At 36.3% G+C, this 17503-nt stretch overlaps 2 protein-coding genes across 2 annotated transcripts in view; both read right to left on the bottom strand.

Moving 5' to 3' along the window:
• LOC135102543 (equilibrative nucleoside transporter 1-like) overlaps positions 1–11567 on the bottom strand; it is an 18196-nt gene extending 6629 nt beyond the window's left edge. Inside the window, exons 1-4 of the mRNA XM_064007824.1 lie at positions 11495–11567; positions 9856–9892; positions 7869–7980; positions 7476–7597 (exon numbers count right to left, since the gene is read on the bottom strand). Of these exons, the coding sequence (XP_063863894.1) occupies positions 7476–7597; positions 7869–7980; positions 9856–9892; positions 11495–11567 (344 nt within the window). The remainder of the gene's footprint in view (positions 1–7475; positions 7598–7868; positions 7981–9855; positions 9893–11494) is intronic.
• LOC135102542 (equilibrative nucleoside transporter 1-like) overlaps positions 9310–17503 on the bottom strand; it is a 17856-nt gene continuing 9662 nt past the window's right edge. The window contains exons 7-12 of the mRNA XM_064007822.1: positions 15672–15753; positions 14832–14971; positions 14327–14472; positions 13723–13955; positions 13300–13513; positions 9310–13002 (exon numbers count right to left, since the gene is read on the bottom strand). Of these exons, the coding sequence (XP_063863892.1) occupies positions 12854–13002; positions 13300–13513; positions 13723–13955; positions 14327–14472; positions 14832–14971; positions 15672–15753 (964 nt within the window). The 3' untranslated portion in view covers positions 9310–12853. The remainder of the gene's footprint in view (positions 13003–13299; positions 13514–13722; positions 13956–14326; positions 14473–14831; positions 14972–15671; positions 15754–17503) is intronic.

The raw sequence follows: 17503 nt of genomic DNA, 5'->3' as shown, positions 1-17503 counted from the left end.
TCTCAAAAATAATAATGTAATGAAAATGAGGTTGATTCACTTCCTGATCCTTAAAAGACAGATGAGAGAAAAAAAAAAAAAGGATGTATGGTTAATTCTGCCTTCCTGTAAAGTAGATGAGAGAGAGAGAGAGAGAGAGAGAGAGAGAGAGAGAGAGAGAGAGAGAGAGAGAGAGAGAGAGAGAGAGAGAGAGAGAGAGAGAGAGAGAGAGAGACAGTCCACTAATTTGAGTACCAATCTTTTAAAAGCCTCCTGTAATTATTGCTTTATCACATAAGAATTAACAAAAATAAAGCTCCTCGATGGTTCTACTAATTATATGAATGACAAGCATTTTGACTGAATGCTCAGAACGATCAGTATACTAATGATTTTTGTCCTTTGTGTCACAGCAGCAAATCTTTTGTACAAGTATGCGGTTTATGTTTTTTACTTGAGACACTATTTGGGTAATATCATAATGCAGTAATGCTTCGTCTAGCAAGTCCTCGTAAGAATATGATGAGTACTGATTGAAAAAAAAAAAAAGAAAGAAAGAAAACCCCAGCCGAACCTACATGCCCCGACATAACGCACTGATGTTCCGAACTCCCGATTCTTCTCATCATATCCACCAAAACAGTGTGAGAAGTCCTGAACTTCATCACAACCATGGAAGAAACCTTTATCAGACTGTTTGCACTTGCGCTAGTGCTGGCAAAGGTGACTCCAAGAATTCTATCTCCACACGAATTAGTGACCTGTCTTATTGGACTGCAAAGGAAGAGGATGCAGCTAACAATTCTAAAAAGATTGATAATATTTGCATTTTAAATTTCAAATTGGACAGCCTATTGGGTTTATTTACACTAGAAATAATGTCTTTCCTTACGAGAGAGAGAGAGAGAGAGAGAGAGAGAGAGAGAGAGAGAGAGAGAGAGAGAGAGAGAGAGAGAGAGAGAGAGAGAGAGAGAGAGAGAGAGAGAGATCTGGGATACTAATCTAACTTCACTTAACCTAACCTATCCTACAGGATCGAGTCCAGGGAATTTTTTTTTGGGGGTAGTGCCCATGCCTGTTTCAAAAACTATGGATTTCCCACGGAAACTCAGAGATAAAGTTTCTTAGAATCCAGTAAGATACTATGCAAAAATCACTATTCCCAGTGTTGTAGTTGTAATAGTATGATGGTTTACATCATGCTCTACAACATCATACACTACACCTACTCAACTACAAACTGTTACGTTACCACAAATTTATTTATTTTTTTCATTATTGTTTGTCTTACTCCTCAATCAGTGATTATCTTCACTTTCCCAGTAACTCTCTATCATTTTATCACTATCTTCACCACATCCTACTTTCACCACAATTTCATTGCTTCTGGAGATAGAGTTCTGGCCATTAATACTTTGTGATAAGTAAACCAAGTAAGAGCATAAGTAGTTACAAAGATCATTCGCCAACACATGCCAAATGTGTCTCTATATGTTTACCTATCATCACTTGTCTATAAATGTTTTCTAATCCTCTCTTAAAGCCCTCTATCGACTCTGCACTAACACTATAAACTGAATATATTCAAGTTATCCATCTATTTGAGAACCTGGCTCTTCGTACTTCTTTCCACGATCTAATTTTATCTAGCTTGGTCCTTTTATTTTCTTAAACTAAAATAGTTGCCACAATTTTTTGGATGTTCAATATTAAACACATAAAGCCCTGCTACCAATGAGACTACAGCCACATGAAATACATGTTGGTTCAGCTACAGGTGCACCATCAAATACACACTAGAACTGCCCTGTTCTTAGTTCTTCTTCTGGTACCTTAAGGAAGAAATAATAATGAAAACATTAATAACATTTTGACATTAAAATAAAGTTTATATGTAGATGTATATCTTAAGGTGATAATATATTCAGAAATTTCAATATATACACACCATTCTAAAATCAAAGGTACTGAAATTTAACCTAAGCAAAAATGGAGTCTTTCCTTTCTCCAAGCAGGTGAAGTAACCCCAATATAACTAAGCAAGCATCTGGTGCAAATAAATAAATATATAAATAAATATGATAATAAGTAAATCAAATAAACAAAAGAAAATTAACTGTGTAAGGAAAAAGTGAAGATATGGTCACATCCAATAGGACAGTCCACTAATTTGAGTACCAATCTTTTAAAAGCCTCCTGTAATTATTGCTTTATCACATAAGAATTAACAAAAATAAAGCTCCTCGATGGTTCTACTAATTATATGAATGACAAGCATTTTGATTGAATGCTCAGAACGATCAGTATACTAATGATTTTTGTCCTTTGTGTCACAGCAGCAAATCTTTTGTACAAGTATGCGGTTTATGTTTTTTACTTGAGACACTATTTGGGTAATATCATAATGCAGTAATGCTTCGTCTAGCAAGTCCTCGTAAGAATATGATGAGTACTGATTGAAAAAAAAAAAAAAGAAAGAAAGAAAACCCCAGCCGAACCTACATGCCCCGACATAACGCACTGATGTTCCGAACTCCCGATTCTTCTCATCATATCCACCAAAACAGTGTGAGAAGTCCTGAACTTCATCACAACCATGGAAGAAACCTTTATCAGACTGTTTGCACTTGCGCTAGTGCTGGCAAAGGTGACTCCAAGAATTCTATCTCCACACGAATTAGTGACCTGTCTTATTGGACTGCAAAGGAAGAGGATGCAGCTAACAATTCTAAAAAGATTGATAATATTTGCATTTTAAATTTCAAATTGGACAGCCTATTGGGTTTATTTACACTAGAAATAATGTCTTTCCTTACGAGAGAGAGAGAGAGAGAGAGAGAGAGAGAGAGAGAGAGAGAGAGAGAGAGAGAGAGAGAGAGAGAGAGAGAGAGAGAGAGAGAGAGAGAGAGAGAGAGAGATGCTTTACACCTATTAAAATCTTTAACATCACTTATGCTGCAAATAATTATTTAGCCATAGCACTCAGCCAAAAATTTGATAGAAGAGCAGGAATTTAACAATTAAATGAGTACCTTTATAGAAATTGGTGCAAGCATTACAGTTAGATAAGTCATGCTTAATACAATGTTTGGTTTTTGCATGCAGCATAGTTTCATGAATACTAGGCTTATAAAAGTGAAAGATGCATTGCTAATGATGAAAAGATACATATATTAAATTGCTACCAGCTACTGAAATGAACAAATTGAACTAGACATTACTCACATTGACTTTCATCGTTGTCATAGAGTTCAAGTAAGGTTTCCATATATAGAGGAACTGCTTTTCTTTTTTTGAGAATGGCAATTATTGAATGTAAGAGAGCACAAAGGATAAAACGAGGAATAGGGGAAGGAGAAAAAGGGAGAGAAGAGAAGAGAAGAGAGAAGAACACAGGAACAAGAAATAACAACAAATTAAAGAAAAGAGAAAAAAAACGAGGAGGAAAACATAACAAGGAAATAAAACAAAAGAAAGTGGCTCACAGCAAGAAAATGTTGCTTACATAAGAGCAGGTATTTTTAAACAACACCAGTAAAGAAGTCTCTGAAATATAAAAAAAAAGATAAATCAAGCGTACAAATATCACATACCTTATCTAACTCAGGATCTTTTTTCATCCAATGTAGAGCAAGCCACTGTCTATGTCTCTCTAATGACTCATCATCTTTTGAATGGGGCCTTGGTGGAAGGTAAGCCTTTACTCCACACATCAGTGGACACGTAGTCTCTTTTGGCGCTATGCAAGGGATCTTCTTTTTCCTTGACGTCACCTCAGTCACTGAGGAATCCTGCCTCTTTCTTGAATTCTGAAACTTGCGCTGGATGCGCAATTTCCATTGCAGCTGCAATTCATGCTCCTCGAGATCACTGTTTCTCAGGATGGCAGGAAATGATGTCAAAACAGCATTTGCCATATTCATATACTGTTCTGATGTTGGATAGCTGAAATATGATAATGATAATAATAATAATAATAATAATAATAATAATAATAATAATAATAATAATAATAATAATAATAACATATTATTAATAATAATGGCACAATACCTTGATATGTAATAATGATGATAACAATAATAATGATAATATCAATCTAGCTAACTATAAAGATGGCTTAACTCCTTTTATTATATTATTATTATTATTATTATTATTATTATTATTATTATTATTATTATTGTTGTTGTTGTTCTTCTTCTTAACAATCATCTAATTGTGCTTTTGTCCCAGTGAAATTGGCAGATAGTGGGTACACTATCTGAATAGTACACTCAAAGGTGGTTTCACACCTATCAGTGCCTTATTAGTATCGGATAGGTTTAGTGTCAGTGATATGCACACATATCCTTTCAGACGTGGAGTTGGCTATGATTGTCATAATTCTTGATGAAGAGCAAGATGCTTGCTTAACAAAAAATAAAGAAAAGAAAAGTGGGTACATGAAACGTGGAAGAAAAAGAGAAACTGAAGGAGATTTTGCTACTCTGTATGAGGAATTAATTAATGATGAAACAAAAATTTTCCAGTACTTAAGAATGTCCAAAAACTGTTTGATGACATTGCTCAGTGATGTGTGGTGTGGTGTGGTATGGTGTGGTGTGTTATGATGTGGTGTGGTGTGATGTGGTGTGTTGTGGTAAGTATAATGTACAATGTGATTAATTACATCAATTAAAAAGAGTATTTATCACCATTTCAATTTCTTCTATTTTATTTCAAACACTTGTCCGACATCCGTGAAAATTTTTAAAATACCAGTGACGACGATATTCCATTTCACGGAACGCAGACGTAACAATCACTTCAGTCAAAACACGGTACTTCGCTGGACGTGTGTAAATGCTTCCGCTGAATTCCAAAATGAAGAATTTTTTTTTTTACTGACACTGAAGCACTGAACAGCACGGAACGAATACGGCACTGATGTGTGTGAAGCGACCTTAACCCGTATCCCTCTGGAGGCACATTCCTGAAGTCTGGTAATGTTTCGGCCCATTTACTCTTGTAGCGGTTAGGTTAGGTTAGATTAAGTTACGTATAGGTAATTTTGTGCGAGAATCTCAATGAGACTATTTTAGAGAGAATCCTACAGTTAGTTTTGGAGCTACAGCCTAGTGTCCGTACAGGCTGGCAGACGACTCCTTCCAGACTTCAGGAATATGCATTCTGGCCCTTCACAAGAACTGACATCAGATCCCGGTATGAACACAGGCAGTGCATCCCATGTTCTTTTGTCCCTCTTCTCATTGCCTCCCCATTATATATATATATATATATATATATATATATATATATATATATATATATATATATATATATATATATATATATATATATATCACTCAACATCCCTACAAGCAACAAAACTTACCAAAACACACTCAAAATACACTCAAAACATCCAAAACACAACCAAAACACATCACACCCCCCCCAAAATACCCACTACACTCACCTAAACACAACCAAATATTGAATATTCACTCAAAACACCCCATAACATCTAAAAACATCCAAATAACCCACCCCAACCACGCTAAATTTATTCAAAACACACTCAAAGCACCCCAATATACCTAAAACTCATCCAAACACACTCAAAAGATTTAAAACACCCAAAATACACTACAACACCCCAAAACTCATCAAACACACCCAAAACACATCAAAACATCCAAAACACACTTAAAGCACCACTCAACACCACAATCACGCCACAAACACACCCTTAAAGACCCAAAACTACTTGCACACAATCAAATACACCTCAAAAGACCCGACACACACACCCAAACTCACCAAAACACTTAAAACAGAAAATAAACCCAAAACAAACTCACTACACCTCAATATACCCCCAAACACACCCATAACACACAAAAACATCCCACAATATACTCAAAACACCCCACACGACTCAAACCACTTACAATATAACTAAAAACATCCTAAACCACATTTAAAACACCCAAAATTCACCCAAAACACAATGATAACAGCAAATATACACCCAAAACACACCTAAACACCACCAAAACACACTCTAAACACCCCACAACATTCCTACATACATCCTAAACACGTAAAACACCCAAAACACACCAAATATTACAGAGAACTGCAGCGCAGCAAGGGAAACTAAGCTAAATATTGTTTAACTGTTTTGCCTCCTCCTCCATTTCTTTTTATTTCTTCCTTCTCCTCTTTCATTTCTCTTATTTTCTTCCTTCTACTACAACTATCTACACGCCTGACTTTAGAAACAGCTGGAAACACTTGGAAAACACTGGAAATTACGGTAAATATTGAGGAGACACTGGAGCAGACCGAGTCCCGAATCCCTGATGACGTCACAGGCGAGGTGCCGGCGCCCCGCTGCCATACGTACGTAACTTATTTCATTTTGAAATTGACCCATAGAAAAAATGAAGCTAGGCTCGAATGCATTATATATTCTGACTTGACAATTACTTTAATTAATATTCACAATATCAAAACACCTCCAGTCTCAGTAGTTATAAAGAAATATTATGTGAAATATGGAAAAAGTGTTGGAAATTTTGACACCATTAAAAACACTGAAAAGTCCACCTATTCCACTTTACACTGGTAAAAAAACATTTTAAAAAATCTGAACTATTTTATAAAATAATGCACACTTAGTTACAAGCTATAATAAAAAAATAAAGAAGCTAAAAAATGACAAAATAACCACTTTCAACGGGACAATAAGCCTATTCAAATTCCACATACTTAACTCAACAGGAACGCAACATACTTTAAAAATCATAAACGATTTTTTGAAACAATAAAATCTTCATTAAAGCCTCAAACAAAAAAGCCAAAAACCAGGCTGGGTAAATTTCACCGTACAAACTGCCCCTTATTTACATAAAAAAAACAACACCAAATTCAGCACATTTACTTAACTGAAGCAAGAAAAACACTTCAAAAGCAACGAAATATTTTTAGAAACCATAAAATCTTACTATAGAAGCCAAATAAATTAATTCAGAAAAATTAAAAAAAATATTGGAACCAACAAGCCGGAACAGGTGCCAGTCCATCATGGCGGCCCTCGGCGGCGACCTCAGTGGGAGAGCCGGCGGCCATGTTGCCTTATTTATTCCTATATAACACCAAAACCAGGCAATGACGGATATATCTGACCAGCGGATATGAAGGCTAGACATATGGATCCATCTTGTGATATGTTAGGCTTACAATAAATGAGAGACGAGGCAAATAATGGCTAATAACACAGCTGACAGCTTGTTTACATATTGGCGAACATTAAATATTTGAATAAATTTCCAACTCTTTCCAGACTCAGACGTAAACAAAACCTAAATATAAATAATTAACCCCTAAAGAAACTAAATAACGAATAATGAATCCTAAATAAACGAATACAAGATATTACAGGGAGGATTAGGGTGTTGTGAAGGCAGTAAGGCTGACTGAGGAGAGACTGGCCCTGCTGGACTCACCTTACGTACTCGTGCCTCTCTGGTGATGCTTGACGGTGCTTGGTGCAGGAAGAAGATGTCGGGAAGACGGAAACACTGGATATGAAGGCTAGACATGTGGATCCATCTTGTGATATGTTAGGCTTACAATAAATGAGAGACGAGGCAAATAATGGCTAATAACACAGCTGACAGCTTGTTTACATATTGGCGAACATTAAATATTTGAATAAATTTCCAACTCTTTCCAGACTCAGACGTAAACAAAACCTAAATATAAATAATTAACCCCTAAAGAAACTAAATAACGAATAATGAATCCTAAATAAACGAATACAAGACATTACAGGGAGGATTAGGGTGTTGTGAAGGCAGTAAGGCTGACTGAGGAGAGACTGGCCCTGCTGGACTCACCTTACGTACTCGTGCCTCTCTGGTGATGCTTGACGGTGCTTGGTGCAGGAAGAAGATGTCGGGATGACGGAAACACTGGTTAATAGAGCGTGTAGGGCAAGATTGACCAGTGCTGACCAAAACACTGCAGCCAGCCAGCCGCTCGCCGTGGTAACTCCCCAGCGCCACCTGTCACTGATCCAACACCCACCCACCCACACACACGCACACACACACACACACACACACACAAAAGTTGACATGCTATCAAATAATATGTCAAATAATATAAATATCCTCACTTCCTGACTCTCCTTTCCCCACTCCACCCCCGATAAGTGATTATGAACGCAATCTTCACTCAATGCGGCACCGTGTCACCGCAGCAAACACGAACCAGGGTAGAATAGGCTCAACTGAAATGCTCCTACTCTCTCTCTCTCTCTCTCTCTCTCTTCTCACGACTGTTTTTCAAAGCTATAAAGATGATTATCAGGGTTTTCAATGCTGTTTCTCCTGTTATTAATGTACAAATGTTGTTAATCTGTCAATAAAACCGTAAAAATACCCTTGAAGACCTGTGCAACTACTGACAGAGAAAGAGAGAGAGAGAGAGAGAGAGGCATTATCTGTGGAGCTGAATATATTTGGAAGCAGATTTATGCATTTTTGTACCTCAATTCTGTATATATATATATATATATATATATATATATATATATATATATATATATATATATATATATATATATATATATATATATATATATATATGCCAATGTTTTTGGTACAAGAGGCAGTTATAAACTGGCACTAAATTAATAATTTAGAATATAGTGTAAGGCAATTAGTTTTAATTTTGATTTCCATTGCTTTATCAAATATTACATTAAAGAAGAGCTTTATGATAATATATCTGTGTATGTGTGTATGTGTGCTTATTCCTGACATATAATAAGGGAACTGTGCTCAAACTGTCCCATCTCCCATACCTAGAAGTAATAAACCTTTCCTTAGTCATGAATACTTCTTGCATTGATCACTCTCATCTAAGTCATTCCAAATGTTTGTAGGGGAAACTATGCTTCTTGATGTCACTCCTACAAGTGGTCCTCTTCAGCTTTCTTTCTTTTCCCCTTGTGTGTGTGTGTGTGTGTGTGTGTAGCAGGGGATGGCTTCCCTGAGTTACTGAAAAAGGCCAACTTTCTGACACATGGACGGTGAGCTTCCTGAGCACCTGCCTAAGTCCACTGGAATAATGCACTCTTATACCTGTGGCAGGCAGCTGAATGTGTCAGCTCACTACAGATCTATTTATCTATAATTGTGTTATATATTAAAGCTATGCTGAAATTCAAGCATTTCTTGACATAAACAAGTTTCTGCTTAATATGCAAAGCTTGTAAATTTTCTGGGAAGGAGAAAATTCAGTTACAGGTAAAAATTGCACTAAAAACAAACATTTGACAAAGTGATGGTTTTAATTACTTGGCTCACATGGAACTAATGGATAATAGACCCAGCCTTCTACAAAGATCATAATACAAACAGTATTTTGCCAACAAAAACAAATGCTGTGCCATGACATGAATTATTTAGTATCATAAGTGCAAATTAACAGTTTCATAAAAAAAATATATATATATAACACTATGACTAAAATGTGATGTGCATTTTTATACAATACTGATATACTGAGCTCTGAAAACCAGTTTTCATGATAACATTCAAAGCAGATTGATTCAAAGACTTTTCTGTTATGTAATCTACTTTTTATTTCTTACATACCATGAAAAATTACAAACTCTAATGTCATGTTAATGGATCACACTGCAAAGCTTGTTTGGCTTGTATAATTTAGTCCTCTCTCCTGAAGTCTGGATCCCAACACTCTTTTTGCTAGAGAAACATGATGGTGGTAATACCAACAGTGGTAGTGATGATGATCAATATGATGATGATGATGATAAATGATCATGACAGTTAACTAAAAAAAAGTTATCCCTACCTTTGACAACTTTGGTGGTATGCTTTGTCAAGGCTATCTATTGAGAGCCATTTTGTGTACTTCATGTACAGCTACACATCTAAATCACCTTATTCATACTGTGAAATGCACATCATTGTCATGAGTAAACAATAATACAATGATGAGTATTATGTAATTCAATAGCATTACAAAATTCAACATTTCATCACATTATGTATTAATATTTCAAGTTCTTGAAAACATTATCTTTCACACCTTTGCCTGTTTACCTTTCCGTGTGTGGCAAAGATTTGTAGATTATCTCTAATCTATTGTTGGGGGTGCATGCATGCATGCACATATATGCAGGCACACACACACACACACACACACACACACACACACACACACACACACACACACACACACACACACACACACACACACACACACACTGCAAAGTGTAGTAGTCAGCACGCTTGGCTCACAACTGAGAAGGCTTGGGTTCAAGTCCTGGGTGTGGCAAGGCAGACAGTCAAGCTGTAGCCCCTATTCATTTGGCAGGAAGTATGTACAGGATGTAATCCAAGGAGTCTGTCCTTGCTGTCCTGGTGTATGAGTGGTCTCAGTCCTACCCAAAGATTGGTCATTGGTCGAGCTCTTTCTGTAGGGGAGTGGCTAGCTGGGTGACCAGCAGATGACCATAGGTGAATGACAGAAGGGCAAGAATGTTTGTCTTCCACTCTTGCTGGGTTGCAAGGCCACAACTCTTGGCTTACACCTTGTACCTATTCTCTGCTAAGTGACCAGGGTTTACAACATTTAAAACTTAAGCGATGGGCATTTAGTGGTGGAATCTCTTCTAATAACAGGCATTTTTAAGAGAAAAATCACTCTCATTCTTAAGAGTTATTATGAGCGAAGTGAAGTTTACTATAGAGGTTACCATTTTATTTTGAGCAGCCTGGTCTGGCCCAGCCCGACAATAATACTATTCAAATGCTAATATCTCTGGAACTGTGCAGCCGATCATAACGAAATTAACACCATATGATAGCACAACTCTATCAATTTTATATGATATAGCTTTCATCTTTTCTATTGGTTAAGTCAATGGGTAACTTGCAAATAGTAGAAAGGTGTCAAAAATGTAATTTGGTCATTTTCCTGCAATTTTAACCAACTTTCTTTTTGTCTCAACAAGAGCAGACACATATTATTGAGTGCAGAATGAAATTTCCTATCCAACGGTATACAGCAGAACCATTGCGTTCTTGCAGACTTTTGAGCTAGAGTGAATTGAATATCAGGCTTCGCTCGTTAATCGCCTTCCAGCCATTTTACTGGTATTTCCTTTAATACAGATCAAAGAATGATGAAACTTAGAGCATAAAAAGTGCCTATCCTTCTCCTTTCTAATGGTGTTTTTGTCTGACTTGTTATCTTAGTTCAGCTGGAAGTAAAGGTCGAATAACAATGTATCAGCCACTTTACAACAGTGGTTGTCGTTATGAGTTTGTTACACTGGATATAGCACTGGCTACAGCTCGTGCACCTGCAGCTTCTATCTTGTCTTATCCCCTCTGTCCCTCACCACTCTCCCCACATCTTAAAAGGAATGTTCTTCCATTGTGCCCAGAAGTTCCATGAATGTGATTCCTTGCCTAATAGCACTTACTGGGAGTGGGCAAAATTGGCTTACATTTGTGCTGGGCCATGTATTGGGATGAGGGCAAATCACTTCCTTCCATGATTCTTACTTTGTATGGACTACCAGATGGAAGATCATGAAAAAGTGGTAGGGAGCAGCTTTATAAGTGTTACCAAATAAAGCTCAAAACATTTCTCTTTTGCCTCTGCTTGATTTAAACCAGGAAAATTATTTGGCACACATATGCATCACATGTCAAAGCCCTGAGATGCACACCACTGCATCACCCATCACTTAGGAGTTAAGGAGACAACCTTACTTTGTCTCCAGCCAGCTGAGGATTAAAACTCAATCTCTCTTGAGTATGAGCCGAGCATGCTTGCCACATCACCGGGCTACATGATATAAATACATAAAAAGTCCATTGAAATTCATGTAAAAATAAGTCATGCAATTTTTCCTCTAAACAGAATTAATTTTCACTGTATAAAAAGGAGGTAGGGCATTACACTGATTCTTAAATACATAAGGAAATTTGGTATTTATTTACGTTCTGTGAAGGTGAAATATTACAAGGAATAAAGTAAAGAAAAGGAAAGAACTCTGAATGTTTTCCCTGTTCACCTCTACTGTATCTCGTGAACTTCATCATCTATATATAAAGAAATATGCCCATTTAACAGCAGCAAATCTTACCTGTTCCATTGGTTAGATCCTTTCATTCTGAGTATTTTGACTCCTATTTATATGCACCACAAATTCATTATAATGCTATGGATGGTGGGAGGTGGGCAAAGAAAAAAATATTGATCTGCTGTGAAAATTATTTGTAGATTCATCGAGAACACCATAATCTACCAGAAAAAAAAAATTATCTGCCATTGTGAGATGGGCAATTTTCTTAATACTTGCTAGTAAAAATTCCTTGAATTTTTATCATTTAGAGCTCAATGGCTATTCTAACCTCAGTACAAATAAGCATACATGGGTGATTTGATCAGCCCACAATAGTCATCGCCATGTACCACAAGGAAGTTGAGTTCTTAGCTAATTAGAGCAAAGGCAAATGATGAGAGGCCTCCTGTCAGCAGGCCCAGGCCCAGCATGGCTGCCATCATGCTGCTGGCCACCTCAGCCTTGTCCTCTGTCACAAGCCTTTCATTATCACATCAAAACAAAACCCTTATTTTCAATCTTACTGCCGTTGTTGCTGAATGAAGAGGCAGGATAAAATATAAAAGTGACTATAAAAACTAAATGAGAAAGTTTTCAACTGTGTCTCTCACACTTTATTTACTCAGATATCTTTTCTTCACTATGTTCATTATCTTTATTCTTTACCAGTTCTGATGCCTTATATCATGTCATATCAGAACACTACACATCTTACAAGTTACTCCATCTAGTCTGAAGACCATAAAACAATGTCAATGAAGGTAAGACACTCACCCACATCATAAACCCAGCCACTTGACGTCCAATGTAGTCACCAACATTGAACAAAAGGAAGGTAACAACTGGCTGGAAATACACCTCTAAAATAACAAAAAAATAAAATGTATTATTTTTTATTCTTATGAAAACTGACTTCAAATAATCAAGAAAATCATCATGTACTTTACTGTGATGAAGAAATATATATATATATATATATATATATATATATATATATATATATATATATATATATATATAAAGTAATTTCCATGAAGGACATTAGAAAAATAGGTACATCACTCATTTCTCTAGATTGTACCACTCTTAGGAAATAGTTATTTATAGATATCTAATAAATTTTAAATAAGACAAAATACAATAAATCTAATACATACGTGACCAAGTTTCATCTTCTGCAGTGGAAATAATTTTGACACACAGAGCTGGAAAGGCACCAAGTGTGACAGCAAATACACCCCACACGGATACTCCCAGTGGCCAAATCTCCTTAAATATCTGGACCTGCTCACTAAAGGTCCTTTCAGCTTGAGGGGCATCATCAGATCCTTTTTCAGGCTTTTGGCAATTGGTATAGTGCTTGTAGAAATCCTGGAAGACAATTGCTTGAATGACCAACTGACTGACTGACTTACTGATAGGTATTAAATAACTTAAGTTTTCATAGTGTGAAATCTTCTCTTATAAATGCATACTCTGAGCTTAGACAAAATACACTTACTGTAAACAAAAACTTGAAATGCTATACTTGTACACTCATAACACATTATTTCCACAAAGAAAAAAGTAATTTTACTTACTGTTTTTGACATGAATAAATAAGCCAGCAGAGTGAAAATCATGACGATGACAGCAATCATGAAGTAAATGAATGCAGAATTTTCATCCTTTGCTCCCACTGAGAGAGATACAATCCGTGCACCTGAAGCAAACACACCTCCAAGGGCCTGGCCTGACACCACAGCAGTTATGTACTTCTCGGGAAACATTCCTGCCACACCAAACAGGCCACCTTGAAAAATGGCACCAGCACCTGTGGATGATGTGGCATGGTAATACTGACACATATGTAGTGTTGATATGAATTACATAGATGATGCAAATAAATAGAGAAATAGATAAAATAATAGATGATGGTAAGTAAAGGTTGCATAGCACTGTCTACAATTTCATGCAGCATTTAAGTATTTCCATTTAAAAAAAATAAAATACATACTGTTACATAATGTCAAATTCATTCCAAATTGAGGATACATACTTTACAAAATTTTCAAATAAGAAATGTAAGTCTGCATATTTAGTTTCCTTCCATTAGAACTATAAGTGGTAACACATATGTGGCCCACCATCTGGCATGGCAATGTTTTTGATAACATGAAGTGTCTTCCCAACAGTCTCACTTACTGTTGATAAGGATGATGACAGTCATGGTTAGGGCGAAGAAGCCAATTTGCCACTCACTGGTATCCACTTGGGTGAATACAGTGGTGATGCAGAAAAGCAGGATCATTAACGTCAAGGAAGCCAGGAGCCTGATTCGCTGGGGGATCCTGTCAATCAGAAAAGAATGCATTTTTATGCACAGGTTTCATCACTCACAGCTCACACTGTAACTATCTATGCACATTACCTGAATAATATCTTAACACAGAAATGCAAACAATAGGGATATGATAACTTTATGCATGTCCAAAATCAAGCAATGAAATGAGTTTGAGATCTTTTTGTGAATCCCAGATATATAAAACAAAATTGGTAAAACTCTCAAAATTGTAGTATGTGAAAAGTTGAAAATTAATCATGATTACAAAATCTACAGCAGAACAATAATTACTCTACATTCATCTATACATTAAGGAATACTTTATACAACGTAAAGGAAAGCAAGAGCACTATGCCAGTTACTCACTTGTGACTGAAGAGTGCATTAATAAATAGGAATATAAAGTTGGGTATCTGAGAAAGGCAGACTTGCATGGGTGTGTACAAGTCTTGTAAATGCGTCCGTGTTCCATTGGCTGTTTTGTTTTCCAGCTTGAAATCCCAGTACTGAAAATTAATCAATATTGTAAATAGGATATCAGTGTTACTTCTGTACATGTAAGTCATACCACCCATGAATGTATGCATGAACTTAAGTAATGGTCTGCAAAGAGCACCACTGTTAATACAGAGAAGCTGATCTGAAAGTGGGTTAAATTAGCAATGAGAGGCCATCACTAAGGATTGTACCCTTGGCAGGACAATCACCATAACAGTATTCTCAATCATTCATCCTTTTTCTGGTAAACTCTCAAACTCCCTGCCTACTTCTATATTTTCTCCTTCCTAAAACTTAAATTCTTTCAAGAGGGAGGTTTTAAGACACTTATCCTCTAATTTTGAATGATTCTTTTGACCTTTCTTTAGGAACTGTCACTTCAGTATTTTTTTTTTCTTTTTTTTTTTTTTTTTTTTTTTTTGACTTGGGGCCCCTCTTACATGTTCAACACATTACTAGTCAAACCAAGATTGCTATGACCAGAATGGACCTTGGTTAACTTTGAGTGCACTGTCGCTACAAATAAAAGAATTATCATACTACTATCACTTAATATCCAGTAGTGAGGAGACTGAATATTTCACCAATTAATGGAGAACAAAACAGAGGGACAATAACTCCTCTTAACTGTGACATGGGGGTCAGTAATAAGTGCATCAAGTAACTCCAAACCACCGAGAAAGTGAGTGTCAGAAGCTATGCACTTACTGATTGTGCAGTGATGAAGAAGTTCCATGGCAGCAGTGTTCCCAGACCCAACAACAGGAAACAGAAGTACACCAACCGGCCCCTGTAAAACAAGGATCACTGTATTAAGAATGGTACAGTGCTTTTGTACATGGAAACAAATAGACAACATCTCAAAAATAATAATGTAATGAAAATGAGGTTGATTCACTTCCTGATCCTTAAAAGACAGATGAGAGAAAAAAAAAAAGGATGTATGGTTAATTCTGCCTTCCTGTAAAGTAGATGAGAGAGAGAGAGAGAGAGAGAGAGAGAGAGAGAGAGAGAGAGAGAGAGAGAGAGAGAGAGAGAGAGAGAGAGAGAGAGAGAGAGAGAGAGAGAGAGAGAGAGAGACTTACTTCTGGGTCCCTATTAAACCTATACAAGGAAAAAGGGAAAAGTGGTATATTTAATCACTGTACATATTAGAAGTGTTCCAAAGGTTGTAAAACCAATTTATTTCCTGAGCTGCCTTGATACTTGTCTCTTAACCCTTTGACTGCTAATGGCACTTTATTTTTAGCAACCACAGGTAATCTTGCTCATCAAAAATTAACCTACGATAAAAAAAAAAAAAAAAAAAATGATGATACCTTTCACTTGTGAGTGTAGTTTTTCAAAATCCTCATTTAAACATATAAGAGACTATAATATCAAGGTAAGCTGTACTAATCAAAGCAGTCACAATCTTAATGCACTTTACATAGTCATATTGTATCATTATCAACTTGACCTCTGTGTTATGAGTGGCTCTCCTATCTACCTCTTTTGTCTGTATTCAGAAATGCATTGCTCTTTCACCATCACCTTTTTCTCAGAAGCCACAGAGATAATTAGCTGAATTCTGAATTGTTCCTCTGTTAATAGAGTAGAAATCTTGTTAATCTGTCCCTAGAACCTTAACCTAAACTAGCCAGGGGCTGTGCCCCCCTGGACCCTCTCTGGGATACTAATCTAACTTCACTTAACCTAACCTATCCTACAGGATCGAGTCCAGGGAATTTTTTTGGGGGTAGTGCCCATGCCTGTTTCAAAAACTATGGATTTCCCACGGAAACTCAGAGATAAAGTTTCTTAGAATCCAGTAAGATACTATGCAAAAATCATATTCCCAGTGTTGTAGAGTATGATGGTTTACATCATGCTCTACAACATCATACACTACCTACTCAACTACAAACTGTTACGTTACCACAATTTATTTATTTTTTTCATTATTGTTTGTCTTACTCCTCAATCAGTGATTATCTTCACTTTCAGTAACTCTCTATCATTTTATCACTATCTTCACCACATCCTACTTTCACCACAATTTCATTGCTTCTGGAATGAGTTCTGGCCATTAATACTTTGTGATAGTAAACCAAGTAAGAGCATAAGTAGTTACAAGATCATTCGCCAACACATGCCAATGTGTCTCTATATGTTTACCTATCATCCTTGTCTATAAATGTTTTCTAATCCTCTCTTAAAGCCCTCTATCGACTCTGCACTAACACTATAACTGAATATATTCAAGTTATCCATCTATTTGAGAACCTGGCTCTTCGTACTTCTTTCCACGATCTAATTTTATCTAGCTTGGTCCTTTTATTTTCTTAAACTAAAATAGTTGCCACAATTTTTTGGATGTTCAATATTAAACACATAAAGCCCTGCTACCAATGAGACTACAGCCACAGAAATACATGTTGGTTCAGCTACAGGTGCACCATCAAATACACACTAGACTGCCCTGTTCTTAGTTCTTCTTCTGGTACCTTAAGGAAGAAATAATAATGAAAACATTAATAACATTTTGACATTAAAATAAA

Source organism: Scylla paramamosain, chromosome 8, assembly GCF_035594125.1.
Source record: "Scylla paramamosain isolate STU-SP2022 chromosome 8, ASM3559412v1, whole genome shotgun sequence".
Classification (NCBI taxonomy): Eukaryota; Metazoa; Arthropoda; class Malacostraca; order Decapoda; family Portunidae; genus Scylla; species Scylla paramamosain.
Note: the sequence above shows the minus strand (reverse complement) of the source record. Positions and strands in the feature narration are given on the sequence as shown.